Genomic DNA, 15,000 nt, shown 5'->3' on the forward strand with positions numbered 1-15,000 from the left:
TGTTGCGTCGAGATATTTATATTGTCATGGTTCTCGTTCATGGTGCACACGCGGCAGGCAAAATAATGGACGAGTCTGCTTTATGTTGTGATGCATATGTTGGAAATATATATACGAATGAATGTGACTTTTTGCAGTGGAGATAAAAAGTAATAACAAAAAAAATCTAACAGGGACGAAAGTTAGTCACAAGCCACTCCGGTCTACGAATCACACACACAAACACAAAACTCCAACAACCAAATCCAGAGTAAATACAAAAAGTAGATAAAGTACCCAAGCGCCTTCCTCTCCTTCCCTCCCTCCATCCCTCTCCTCCTCACCGGCCTCGCTTCTTTTAATGCTACATAATCAAGTTCGCGTCGCCCGCTTGACATCTGAAAACGATTGGAGACCTTTATTACCATGGATTCCAGGATGAGGATGACTACATAAAGGTTCGAACCCCATTTCGCACCCCCTTCCCACCCTTTCCTCCCTCAGCACCTCTCCTTTTCCCCTCTTCCTCAGTACCCCGTGGAGAGCCAATATTCTCCCCCACACGATTGGACATTCACGATTTGCATTTGGGAAAGTTATTATGCCGCAAATCTCATTCCCGTGGCGTCTTGTCGAAGGATGGTGAGGAATGAGAGAGAGAGAGAGAGAGAGAGAGAGAGAGAGAGAGAGAGAGAGAGAGAGAGAGAGAGAGAGAGAGAGAGAGAGAGAGAGAGAGAGAGAGAGAGAGAGAGAGAGAGAGAGAGAGAGAGAGAGAGAGAGAGAGAGAGAGAGAGAGCACCCCATAAAGAAAGAGGGAGAGAGGAGTACTGGCGATAAAGAAAATGGTGAACTAGTGAAGGCTTAACGAAGACTAATGACTCGGGATGGAAAACGCGGCGTGGTCAGACTCATCGTTAATCCTCTGAACTTAACTCGATTTTCACCGAGACTCAATGAATATCGAAAGAAGAAATATGACGCTCGCCTTCTCTCCCTCTCTCTCTCTCTCTCTGTTTGCCAAGAATAGTCTCTCCACAGATAAAATGAATTGAACGTTTCATGTAAATCACTTGAATCTCTGGCCGTTCTAATTAAAAACCAAAGGAGAGAGAGAGAGAGAGAGAGAGAGAGAGAGAGAGAGAGAGAGAATATGAATGCATAAATCAGCAAGAAATTAAATGAAAAAAAGAAAAGGGAGTAAAGGGAGTAGCAGGATTACTAAGCCAACAATTACTGGGGTCAGTCGTTCGTTATCAAGTGCTACATCATTGAATGCTCGTTAATTACTCCATGCATTGATAAATTGGACGGCAGGTACCAGAAGCGTTTTCATTGATCCTTCTGATGCCTGTAACACCAACAACCTTTTTTTTTATAATTCAGAAAACGTTCTTCCCCTCGCCGCGGCGGAGAGGGCGAGGGGAGGAGCCCTAACGCCCTAAATGTCTGGCGAGAGAGGAATGCTAATGCTCCTTATGCTCAGTTAGGTTCCTCCCAATAACCTTTTTTCAGATATGTGAGAGAAGCTTTCTGCCTTTACGTTCAGTCGGGCGTTTAAAAATCTTCGTAATTTCCCTGATAGACTTGGCTAATGGCCAAACTTTACTTGAACTTGTCTTCTTAAATTAAACCTTGGTGGAAAAACGGGAACATCGTTCCGTCTTCCAGTTCCCGGGCGATGTGGAGGAGATGAATGTATAATGAGAACACACACGGACGCACCAGGGCCTATGTATATACTGCATATAGACAGGCCTGTTATGACTTCGTGGTGGCTACGTAGAAATTACATTTCCAATATTTATTTCTTTGGAGGAGCCATTTATTATTTTTCGACATAAAAGGGAACGCTGCCTTAGTTACATATAAAGATATATTATACATTTCTATTATTATAAGAGACGATTCAAGTTTCCTCGTTTTTGTAAGAAATTTTAAGGAATATTGTCTAAGTATAATATATTCTGTGATTTTAAATGCTCTCAACACTTGTCATTATGGAGTAAACACGACGATGCAAAAAAAAAAAAAAAAATCACATGACAAATAAATAATGTAATGAATGATTACATAATATCATTCAGTAATGTTTGGACACCTTCACTATACACGCGCGGGACGGTGACACAAGGTAATTAGGTTCCAGCGTGACTCTTGGGCCGCACACGAGGGTCATAACGAGAAGCAAACACTCTCCCTCTACAGCACCTCGCCTCTTTATTTGATTTGTTGTAAAGTGGCGGAAAAAAATTCCCCTAACACTTCACGGCAACGTTCCGGGACGGTGAGCGAAAATAATGGTTATTAAAGGCCAATGTGATGATTTCTCTTTCACAAATTATGCAAATCATCGTGGCCATGACGGCTGAAGAGATTTTATTCCGATGTTAGGCGATGTGTTGGCGGCCGTGATTTATACCATACATTAATCATATTTATTGCGCTATTATTTTACGATATTATGAGTAATGAAATAAGATGAAGCAAAACACTAACGATTATCCGACGGAACTACTAAAGATAAGCAGAAGATTGCCCCAAGCGGTGGGGGCGCCTTGCCAAAGAATGGAGCTCATTAAAGGATTAGTGGCGATATAAGCTTGTCAAGGCTGAGACGAAAACTTTCTTGCATTAAATTTTGCTGGAAATAGGAGTAAATAAATATATCTGTATATGCGTCTGTGTAAATATTCATAAGCACAGAGGGAGATAGGCTGATATATTGGTATGTAAATAAATAGATGGATATATACGTTTCAGTGCGCCAAAACTAACTTTGAAAAGCACTCACATTCACTAATACCTCAATATCTATCAGCTTATCTATCAACCTACAAAACCACTATATATTCATTTACACAAAAAAGCGCTCACAAACACACACACACACACACACACACACACACACACACACCATTACAGAGGTCAGGCTTTGTAGTGACACTAACTGAATGATGCATGGCTGGCAGCGTGGCCCATTTCACTCTTTCGTCCACCGAATGCAACAGTTTTTTTTTACTCTCGTTCCTCCAGGATGGCACTCTCGTCCTTTCTGGTGTGTGTGTGTGTGTGTGTGTGTGTGTGTGTGTGTGTGTGTGTGTGTGTGTGTTTATGAGCTGGTTGAGTCGTCCCAGATAAAACCATAATGCAGGTTAATAGCATCCATAATAAAAAAAAAAATAAAAAAAACGTTACCCAGGATAGCACAGACTGCCTTGTGGGGACCGACTGGAAGTGACAGTCCCCTTGCCTCGAAGAAACCAATGGACTATCATAATATAAGCCTTTGCCTCGCCCGCCATCTCCTGCCCAAAACAGCATACTGAGGAGCCGCGGCAGGTTTTGTGGTCGCTGTGATCTGCTTGCTGGGGGTTGGTGGCGGTAATGCGTGGAGCCCAGAGGGAAATGACATCGAACATGATCTTAATTGAGGTTAAATCTAATTGTGAGCTGCCTCGGAGTTGCCTGGGTAATATAGCGGTCTTGGTGGACCTTAGGATGCCACGAACCCTCAGTGATGCTTCTGGTCCTTAGGTGGGATATCACACCGACATCTAGGGGGATGCTTTACCCACCATACGGGAAGCTTGGACTCGAGGTGGGGGGCTGATCGCTCGTAATGAAGGGACGATATTAAGCTGTTGGTGAGCCGGTCATTAGGGTGTTCAGGTCAGCCTTGATGCTGGTAAGTCGCGCTACAGCCTGATTTGCCGTGACCTGAATCCTCAAATTAATGACTGAATGTTTAGCTCTTGCGCCGAATTAGATTTCATAACACGTTCGGTGCAGGAAATTAGTTTATTTTTGCTTGCTCTTTAATTATATATCTAAAAAAATGTTCATGCTTTTTTGTATACACACGCTTTTTCCCGCATAGTCCGCTGCTACTTCGCATATGCTGCCGCCATCCCCGCCGGTCGCCACCGTCAAACGGGAAACTCTGTGTTGTTTTGCTCCTCAAATCTATCTCCCGGCATGACTTACGGCTGGCTTTCAAGGGCTTTCATATTTCATCCCTCGTATTTTCGCTTAACTGGTTTTCTGTTAAGGCAATCCCCGTCTTTTATTATATTTCATCGTTCAATATTTTGTTCCCTTCTCCCATTCCTTTTCGCACCCCTCCCGCTTTCCTTTTTAGTATGTGTATATATATATATATATATATATATATATATATATATATATATATATATATATATATATATATATATATATATATATATATATATATATATATATATATATATATATATATATATTTTTTTTTTCTTTCTTTTTCCACGTTCTCCTACTTTCCCATTAATCAGATGGAACTGGAGTCTTTTAAACACGCCAAAAATATTGGTACAATATATATGGAAAAAAAGAGCAAAAGATAAGCCAAGTGAGAAAAAAACTGCAAGCGACACGAAATCAGTGACGGGGCAAGACAAGGAAGAAAATATAGCAAAAAAAGGAAGAAAATTAGGGAATGGCACCCTCTCTAATTTTCTTTAATGTTATACAAGGAAAGCTCCTAATTGCCAACCTGTTGCATCTCCACCGGCCAATTAGCAAACTTTAAAAGAAAAAAATATCTAGTACGCTGAACATTCATCATTTGCCGTGATGAAAAGATGATGAACATGTGATGGCGCGCCTGTTGGAGAGAGTTTCATGTCTCACTATTTTTCTAGCGAGGTATGGATATAAAACATGAAATATTCGTTCATTAGAGCAAGTGGCAGGGCGGTTCTGTCTGTCAATATACATTAGGTCTCCTACTCTTCACTCCAACGACAGTGTTACATTTCATTCTGCAGCACATACTCGAATAGCTAAATTATGACCAGTAATATATTTTATTATAACTACCCAGCACGTCAATTGTTCCATTAGGGTGTGATTAGTTTTGCTTTCCCGATGAATGATAGGAAGTGCATGGGTTGGTAGCGAGCAATAATGAGCTCAGGAGTAAATATAGCATGCTGTGGAAGTCTCTATAGCTCCTGTGTACCTCCACTTGATGAGTGTGACAATCGATGCTGCGCGACATATGGTATTGGATTTTTGCCGCCCAAACGACACTCAAGTACACAACTGCCAGCCGATAACGAGGCTTGGCGTGGACCATTACCAACCGGGGAGTGCTGTGAGTGCCCCTAAGTTGTGGCATGGGCCTAAAGAAGGTGCCAGTAAAAAAATGGTCGCCACTACTACAGACATTTGGACAAAACCAGACACAAGCTTTTTAAGAAGCAATGAAGCAGTAATGTGAAGGAAAATCCGATATTCCAATTATGGTAATTAGTTAATTTACGTTAGAAAGTAATAAAAAAAGAAGGAAGAGAGAGAGAGAGAGAGAGAGAGAGAGAGAGAGAGAGAGAGAGAGAGGCGCTTGAGTGGGGCACAAAGCCCTTTGGGTTCGGCATAGGACGTGGAGGCGGCGCTAGAATTCATCCATCTTCGGTATGACTCTCTCTCTCTCTCTCTCTCTCTCTCTCTCTCCCCAACATTCGTCCCTTCTCCCCTCCTCTCCTCCTTTCCTCCCTCAGCTCCCTCATCAATCCTCTTCTCCCGCCTTCCATCTATCATGAGTTCTGCATGACAATACCACTGGGAAAGCCTTTTATGCAAAGGATATCTTAATGGCTCCAGTGTGCTGCCTATCTCCTCTCTTCCTCCCTTTTCACTAGCCTCCCTTCCTTATATTCCATTACAACGCACCTTTCACTCTCTCTCTCTCTCTCTCTCTCTCTCTCTCTCTCTCTCTCTCTTCTTTTCTCTTCTCTCTCTTCCCTAATGCTGGCAGGTCTTCTGTTGTTACCTGTCAGAGAGTCAGCGGGAGTTCGGAGAGAAGGGAGAGGACGAATTGAGGGATGGATGAAGAAAAGGTAGGCAGGAAGGCGGGGGGCAGGAAGGCAGGCAGGTAGGTCTGTAAAGTGTAGGATAGGAAGCGACTAAGGTCCGGTTCGATACTTCTGGGACTTAGTAGTTTTTAGGAGTCGCTTAAGTTACACGTGACTGGCATCGTCCGGGGATTCACTTAGAGAAGGGCCGCTGGGATGAAGGTGAGGGAAGGTGAAGCAGGTGTAGGGATACGCGTGTGTGTTTGTGTGTGTGTTTGTTAATGTTCTGGCTGGGTGGATATCAGGTCAGGTGAGGTGTGAGTTACTTTGAGTCCAGCATTTCTTCATTACAAGTAAATGTTTCTTTTTTTCTTCTTTTACTTTTCTCCCGAGGTGCAGTAGTGGAAGAGACTCATCCATCACCCTGCGAGGAAGGAGACGAACAAAGGTGCCAATGATTAATGTTGCAGCATCCTCGAGTTTTATTTTTGCTTTCCTTTTCCTTCGTCCTATACTTTCCAATAGCAGCCGTTCTCCTCTTGCGCTGCACTTTGTCTTCTTCTGCTTCTTATACCGATGCTGCCGCTAATGCTTCTGATACTCCTGTTCTTCTTTTTCTTCTGCTTTTGCATCTTTTTTCTGCTTCTGCGTCTTCTCCTTCTTCTTCCTTTTCTTCTTATTGGTCTTCTATTTCTTTTCTTTTTTCTATCTATCTATTTATTTATCTTTTTCCCTTTCTTTCTCTTTCTGTTTCTTTCTTTCTTTCCCTGATTCTTCTTCTTCTTCTTTTTCTTCAACCGCCGTCTCCTCCTTCCTTTCCTTTTCGTTTCTCTTTTTCTTCAACTCCTCCTCCTCCTCCTCCTCCTCCTCCTCCTCCTCCTCCTCCTCCTCCTCCTCTTTGTACCCTTCTCGTTTATCCATGTTTCTTTACTGTGATCTTTTTTCCTTCATTCGTCGTCTCTTCATCTTCATTAGGTCGTGAATAGCCAAGTCTTACCTGAGGGACAGTAAATTCTCGTTATTCTCCGTGCACTTTTTCTCTTTCTTTCCCGTAGGTGACTTTCTCCTTCGCATTATTTCTTTTACATTTTCCTCTTACACCTCAACCCTTCCACCTTCTTCTCCTCTTCCTGCTCTTCGTTCTCCTCTTCCTCCTTCTACTTCTGCTATTTTGTTTTACTCCTCCCCGTTTCGTCGAGTACCACTTCTTCATATAAGGAAATGTCTGTTATGATATATTTTTTCATCCAATACCTTTATGAATACCTTTTCTTTCTCTGGATAATCTCTCATCTTTTTTATTTTAATCATACGAGACCTGTAGAGTTTTACGACCTTGAAGCTATTTTTCCTCTTATGCTTTTTACTTCCTCCAATTTTTCTTTACTACATATATTAATCTTGCTCGATCACGTCTTTCTTTTATACATCGCGTTCATGGAATTGTTTTATCTCGGCGTGTTCTCGCGTTTATCCTTCCTTGTTTTCTATCTCGTTCTCATATTCTGCATTCTCTTCTTGTTCCTCCTCCTCCTCCTCCTCCTCCTCCTCCTCCTCCTCCTCTTCTTCTTCTTCTTCCTTCTCTGTTTTTCTTCTTATTCCGTCTCCTCTTCTGCCTCATTGGAATGTTTACTTCAATATGAGTGAGCCTGCAGGCTGTGTGCGTGCGTGCGTGCGTGGGTGCGTTCGTGTGTGTGTGTGTGTGTGTGTGTGTGTGTGTGTGTGTGTGTGTGTGTGTGTGTGTGAGAGAGAGAGAGAGAGAGAGAGAGAGAGAGAGAGAGAGAGAGAGAGAGAGAGAGAGAGAGAGAGAGAGAGAGAGAGAGAGAGAGAGAGAGAGAGAGAGAGAGAGAGAGAGAGAGAGAGAGAGAGAGAGAGAGAGGAGAGAGAGAGAGAGAGAGAGAGAGAGAGAGAGAGAGAGAGAGAGAGAATAAGAGGTCAAAATGGAGTGGCATGAATAATGAGAAAGATGAATGAGGAAATGATGAGAAAGGAAAACAAGGAGAGAGAACTCGAATGGTCCGGAGGAGAAAGAGAGACATTAGGAAGATGGCTTATGAATGAAGACGAAGGACAATAAAAGAGAAACACGACAAAATGAACGAAGAGAACAAAGACCGATTGTGGAGCGAAAAAAAAGAACGCAGAATAATAATTGAATTAAGGGAAAAATATATAGGAAGTTATTAAAGCTGCGAATGAGAATGAGGGTGAAGATAGAGATGGCGAACGGTTAAATGAGATACAAAAAGAGAAACTGGGGAGAGGAAGGAAAGAATAAGGGAAGAAAGATAAGTAAAAGCAGGCGAAGGAAGTGGAAGAGGAAGAAAGATAAGTAGAAGCAGGAGAAGGAAATGAAAGAAGGAGAAAGGAAGGGATGGAGGAATAGGAAGAAAAGATACATGACACGGGGAAGTAAGAAAAAGCGGGTGGAAATGGAAAAAACAATGAGAAGAGGAAATGGAGGATGGAAGACAAATGCAGGTGGGAAGGAGCCGATAAATTATACCCGAAGACGAAAAGGGAATAATGTAAGAAAAGATGAAACGGATATAAATGGAAGAAAGCACGCATTTTTGTAGGCCCGGGAAGGAAGAGGGATGGTGACACGAGGCGGATAAAATAAGCAAGATAAGTTGGCGCAAAAATTAAGTCGAGTCCTCGCAAACGTGAGGAAGAGAGGAGGATGAAGATGAAGGGAGAGGAAGGATGCTGTGTGTTGCTACTGCTGTCCCGGATGCTGTTGTTTCTGTTACTGATGATGTTGCTATTGATGCTGATGATGATAGTGATGATTGTGATGAAGGTCGTGATGCGAATGATAATATTAGTGAAATGATAAATTGTGAAGATGTTGATAAGTGTGAGAATGAAATAAGTAAAGATGATGGTTATGAAAATAATGATAATGATGATATCGATAGTAGTTATAGCAAAAAAAGAGAATGGGGATGATGAGAATGATAACAAGTGATAATGATGATGAGATAATGGTATTGATAAAGATGGTAATAATGATAATGATAATGATCTAATGGTAAGACCTCTAACTACATATTCACAGCTAAAAAAAAAAATACAAACTGTCGAATGTAACGTCAATATGTCGCTTTATTTTCGCTTTATATCTTTCTATGTATATTTCTTTTTCTCTTAATTACCTTCCGCTTTATACCTCGTTCTCTCTATCTCTCTTTCTCTTTCTCCCCTTTTAGTCCCCTTTCTCTCGGCACATTCTAGCGTGTCCATGGTATCCAAGTTAATTAAAATCCTGAAGCCGGCATCATCGTTTATTGTTATAAGATTTTCCTTCCTTCCGTGATCGTGAAAATATATTATTCTATTGTGAAGAGCTGAGGGCAGGGAAAAGAAAGACGGGTAGTTCTTTATTTAATACAGAGTTTTCCACCACTTTAATTTAAAAGCCGGAGAAATGTAAAAAGCAGGAGGAAAAAGAAAAGCACCAGGGGATTGGAGGCCAAAAATTTCAAAGTCAACGTTGCCTCCATCAAAGCTTTTCGCCGGTGAAGTATTGAACCCAACTTAAGCCTTCAAACTAATTTCCTCAGAGTTTAGTATTTCTCATTTACTTTAAGGTTTTCTCTTTTTTACCTGAGCTCTTACATTTTGGTCGTGGGTTCAATTCCCCTGAAATGTTACGCTGGCTGGCTTTCAACACACACACACACACACACACACACACACACACACACACACCGCTCCATAGCGCAGTAGATACTATCTCTGCCTGTCATTTAGCTTCCTGAGGTTCGAGTCGCGCTCACACCACCAAAGATTTTTCGCTGACAAGAGCTGTTACTCTCCCCGCCTGTGTGTGTGTGTGTGTGTGTGTGTGTGTGTGTGTGTGTGTGTGTGTGTGAAGGAGGGGGGGGGGGGTTTACGGTCCTAGCAGTGTCCACAGATTGATCCTGTGAGCTAAAAAGTGCAATCTTTCTGGGAAGGTATTAGGTGACGATCACGAGTCCACCACGTGATCAGGGAAAGGTTAGGTAAATGAAACGGATGGCGCGATCGCCTCGCAGCAGAGATATCCTGGACTCTGTTCCAAGGGTAAGTGGAGAAGGGTGGGCAGTCTCCCTTCATCCGTACCACTGTCCGCCTTACAGTGAATGGGCATCGGGTGTTAGTCGGGGGCTGTGTCCGCCTCACGGATAAGTAGGGGTCTGGAGGCACCATTCGTACCAAAGATCCGTTACTGTACAGCTCCAAGTTTTTTCTTGTGTGCAGTTCCAGCCTTTTTCGGGAGGGGTAATGACTGGAGACCGCAAGTCCAGCACGTGATTCAACTCTGGTGGATGACACTCACACAGCTCCCCCCCCCACACACACATGGCCACACCCATCCACCCACCAACCCAGCCACACATCTTTTTCATTAACTAATATGATTACGTTTTACACTCGGGATAAAAAGAAAATGAATGAGAAATCGAAGATGGAGGACTTTTCAGTTTCTTGCCATCATTTTAGATTTTATTTTTCTTATTTCTCCTTTCCTTCTTTTCAAATTCATTTTCTTTCATTTTATTTTATCGTTGCATCTTTATTTGACTCTTTGCTGCTTTCCCTCTGCCTCTGCCTTTCGTTGTCCTCAGCCTTCACTTTCATCTCCATATTCATGTTAACCTTTACCTCCTCATCTCCTCCACTTTCTCTTCCTTCTCCTTCAAGTCCAACACCTGCTCCTTCTCCTCTTAACTCCTGGTTCTCTAAGCAGGAATACAAGTTACGGCCAAGAAAGTTCAACGGAATATAAAAGTAAAATTAAAAGATAAAAAGTTACCTTCGCTCCGGATGAAAGGAGCGAAGCAGGAGGAAGGCAGGAGGGATTAATGATGGAGAAGAAGGAGGAGGAGGTGGAGGAGGAGGAGGAAGAGGAGGGAGGAGAGAGAGAGAGAGAGAGAGAGAGAGAGAGAGAGAGAGAGAGAGAGAGAGAGAGAGAGAGAGAGAGAGAGAGAGAGAGAGAGAGAGAGAGAGAGAGAGAGAGAGAGAGAGAGAGAGAGAGAGAGAGAGAGAGAGAGAGAGAGAGAGAGAGAGAGAGAGAGAGAGAGAGAGAGAGAGAGAGAGAGAGAGAGAGAGAGAGAGAGAGAGAGAGAGAGAGAGAGAGAGAGGAAATAGGGTAACACAGAAAGAATATAATATTGGAAGGTAGCCGCGGGTCAAACGGAAATGGGCTGCGGGGGAGTTAGGGAGGAGGAGGAGGGGGGGGGAGGTGGTGATGATAGTGTCGAAATGAAACACGAAAAACATAATTAGGAGAGGAGAAAAGTTAAAATTGAATGCAGGCGGCCGGCAAGGGTCACGCACACGCACGATGCCCAATTATCATTCTGCCTTCCTGAACGGGGCCGCTGCCGCGCCGCAAGGCTCATCGGCCGCCGCAAACTCTATAAAGAAACGCTTCCCGCCCCGCCGCAATGTCAACCGGAAAAAAGAAAACTTTGTTTCCTCCCCCTTAATGAAAATGACACTCGTGGTTATTTTCATTTGTTTAATTTCCGGTTTATTTGGCGTGTCTGGCAATTTTTTGTCGGTTTTGGAAGCTGTTAGAAATTTTACCGTTCAGATTTTTTCTACGTGTTCAATTGTTGAGGCCCATTGGCAAAATCACTTTTATGGATTTTCAGAGTGCTTCATCCATATGTTGTAAATCTGAAAGTAAATATTTGAATAAACTTAGTTACTATGTTTCACTGATCACATCCATTAATATTTTCACTTTTATGTATTTTCAACCGTAGATCCACACGATGAAATTTGTGTCACAAGAGAACTTTGTTCTTTCCCTTCGCAGGTGACGATTCACCCTACATCGGCAGCCATCGCCAGCCCGGGATGTCGCGGCGCTTGAGGGCGTGGCGTGAGGCTGGCTGCTAAAGCGGCGATCTGGTGTGGCTGCTGAGGGAGCCATGACGCTGCTGTGAACCGCCGCGCCGGCCCTGCAGCACTTCGGTGGAGCCCTGCTGGCCGGCGGGGCGGATGGGCGGTGATGGTGGGGCAGCGAGGAGTGATGCAGGCGGCATGACGCTGTCCACGCACCCAGGGACGCTGCTGCACCCTCCAGACCATGTGCACGTCGCAGAACCAAAACACAACTCTGTATCAGCCCAGGACGCGCACGGCTTTGGTGTGGGCGTGTGTGTGGGTGTGGGCGTCGGTGATCATGGGTGTGTGGGGCGGGTGTCCCAAAGTGTGTGAATGTTTCTGGCGAGACGCGCTGCAGACGGTGGCCTGTCGCGGGGCAGACTTCATAGACATCCCTCGTGGCATCGAGCCCTCCACTCAGGTGCTGGACCTCAGTCACAACAATCTGAAGATCCTTCCCCGAGACGCCTTTGCTTACACAGGCCTCGTCAACCTCCAGAAGGTGATGCTCAACCACTGTAACCTCATATTCCTAGAAAAAGGCTCCTTCAACAGCGTGGAGAACGTGAAGGAGCTGGACCTGAGCAACAACCACCTTCGAGCGATCCCGTCGGCGGCACTCATGAACATGCTCATGCTGCGGGAGCTGCGCCTCGCCCATAACAACCTCACCACCATTCCAGCCGCAGCCTTCCACAACACACCGCACATCGTCCAGCTTGATCTCAGCCACAACAAGATACAGACGGTCGAGGTGGGCGCCCTAAAGAACCTCTCCGAACTAGAAATTTTGAACCTGGCCGAGAACAAACTCACGGTTCTAAGCTCGTCTGAGTTGGTGTCTCTGGTGCTACTGCGGGTGATTCGGGTCGATGGAAACCCATGGCGCTGCACCTGCCACCTCCGCCCGCTGCGGCAATGGTTCCATGACCGCAACTTGGCCGCGTCGGTGCCGCCCTCATGCTCGTACCCGAAGTGGCTGTTGCGGCGGGACTGGCAGCTGTTGGAGAAGGAGGAGCTGCTATGTGCACCGCAGGTTTCAGCGGTTGCACCTCGGGTGCTGGCGGCTCACGGGGAGAATGTTTCGTTATTGTGCCGCGTCGAGACGGAAGTGGAAACGACCGTCACCTGGTACATGGGCGATGTGCCACTGGTCAACGACAGTGACCTGCAGCGTGATATTGTGGTTGACCTGATCACCTCAAACAACACGTCCTATGTTTCAAACTTGACAATCACGGATGTGGCGTCAGAGGACCAAGGGACGTACCGCTGCGTGGCGGAGAACAGGGCGGGGGTGCGGGAGGTCAACTTCACGCTGCAGGTATCGCACGAGGTGGCCGAGGTGCGGGTGGCAAACATGGACGTGAGCTATATGAAGGAGGGGCTGCTGGGGGGAGTGTCAGTCCTCCTGGTGGTGATGGTGCTGGTGTGCAGTGTGCTGTACTGCAAGGTGCGAGGCTCTAGGGAGACGCGGCGCGACGAGGACAGCGTCGAGACTGCCCAGTCCTCCCGGAGCTCAGAGTGTGACCCGCAGCACAAGCTAGCCGGCTACCACGTGATACCTACTAATGACATGGAGGAGTCATCACCGAAGAGACATGAGCAGCCAGATCCATCCTGGAGTATCAGACACAGAGGTCCTGGGGACTTTCCTTTAGGTAACGGCGGTGAGATGGGTGGCGAGGAGCGGTCAGAGTTGCCTGAGGGCGCCGCTGCACAGCCCACAGCGTCAGGCAATTTACCCTACGTCGACCCCAGCGGCAAAGACGAAGTGATGGGGACGCGGCTGGCGGCCCTTGAGGCGGGTCATTGGAAGGAGATGATGTGCCCCAAGGACATGTTCCCCCACAGGGTATGCAGTCGGTCCGTGTCCCAGGTGTCTCTGAGCGGGGGGCGGCAGTACCCAGACCTGCTGGACCTGCCTCACCCACAGCTCGGCCTGCAGCTCCAGCAACACCTGCCGCTGCAGGAGGTCGGGCAGGAGCTTCAGGGCCTCGCCGCTGCGGCATCGTGTTCTAGACCGTGAGTAATGAGATTCTGCCCTCCTTGCTTGCTTTTTACGTCAGAAGTGTGTTTATCAACCTTTTCTTTCCGTAAAAGTCTAAAAACACTCTTCAGATGATATTTTTACTAAGATTCATCCATTAGTTATTCTGAATTCAAACAGTTCAACGGAAAATCAGAGAAAATTCTTTATCTACATTTGCGAAACATTTCCCTACTATATTTTCACGTTTTCATTGCACATCCTCACTTTTAATTCGTTTGAACATTTTGCTAGTGTTAAATACATCCCGTCTAGCCAAGGCTGCTTTGTGGGAAAGAAATAATATTTGCAACAGACTCATATTATTTATTCAAACGATTAAACTAGAATCATTTTATCCCCACCATTCGGAACCATAATTTAATAAATACTCGATTCCCAGCGGCCATGTTCGCTGAAGGGGACGAGAGGCACACCAACCATTTTTCCTGCCTCTCGACCTTTGATAGTGACGTCACTCTCCCACACACTGATGAATATGCATGCTGCTCCCTAATTTCCTGGTCCCTCGCCCTCCCGACCACCTCTCCGCATGGCAACTGATTGTTTCTCTGTTCCATTAGCCCTTCACCTGCTAATGACAATCAATTTCATCTAATCACCATCACCTTGGCAAATCTCTCTCTCTCTCTCTCTCTCTCTCTCTCTCTCTCTCTCTCTCTCTCTCACAAACACACACACAATTCCAGAATCAAGGCAGATCGTGTACACACACACACACACACACACACACACACACACACACACAGAGACACGCACGCACACACACGTACACACACCCAAATACGCACACATTAAACCTGAGTTCAGCGCTCAATAAGGGGACTCAATAGTCTAGCCACACAAAGCCCCGACTCAGTGTTGTGTCTCGGAACCAGTACACTCTCTCTCTCTCTCTCTCTCTCTCTCTCTCTCTCTCTCTCTCTCTCTCTCTCTCTCTCTCTCTCTCTAACACATGATTCAAGCGCCACACATTCGGCCCAAGCAAACTGCCACTGCCACTAAAGTTGTTATAATCATTGCTAACAATTTATTCACCGTTCAGTGTGAATTGCACGTGTTCGTAAATTTGGCTGACACGCGTGATTTAGGGCACAGCTGGGACTCTTGCCTGTGTCCCAGCGAGTGTGTGTGTGTGTGTGTGTGTGTGTGTGTGTGTGTGTGTGTGTGTGTGTGTGTAAAGACAAGTAGTTATATTTGTGGATAGTAAATGTAGCAGAAATAGTAGTAGTAGTAGTAGTGGTAGTTGTAGTAGTAGTA

At 45.2% G+C, this 15,000-nt stretch overlaps 1 protein-coding gene across 7 annotated transcripts in view; it reads left to right on the forward strand.

Annotated features, from left to right (window-relative positions):
* The window catches only part of LOC127001346 (uncharacterized), a 38,016-nt gene that overhangs the window by 6,686 nt on the left and 16,330 nt on the right, over positions 1–15,000 (forward strand). For 6 of the 7 annotated variants that reach the window (XM_050865839.1, XM_050865837.1, XM_050865858.1 and 3 more), the window contains exon 3: positions 11,620–13,715. In XM_050865839.1, coding sequence (XP_050721796.1) covers positions 11,893–13,715 — 1,823 coding nt within the window. In that variant the 5' untranslated portion in view covers positions 11,620–11,892. Of the gene's footprint in view, positions 1–6,206; positions 6,256–11,619; positions 13,716–15,000 lie in introns of all 7 variants that reach the window. The other variant, XM_050865851.1, reaches the window with a different exon arrangement.

This window comes from Eriocheir sinensis, chromosome 2, assembly GCF_024679095.1.
Source record: "Eriocheir sinensis breed Jianghai 21 chromosome 2, ASM2467909v1, whole genome shotgun sequence".
NCBI lineage: Eukaryota > Metazoa > Arthropoda > Malacostraca > Decapoda > Varunidae > Eriocheir > Eriocheir sinensis.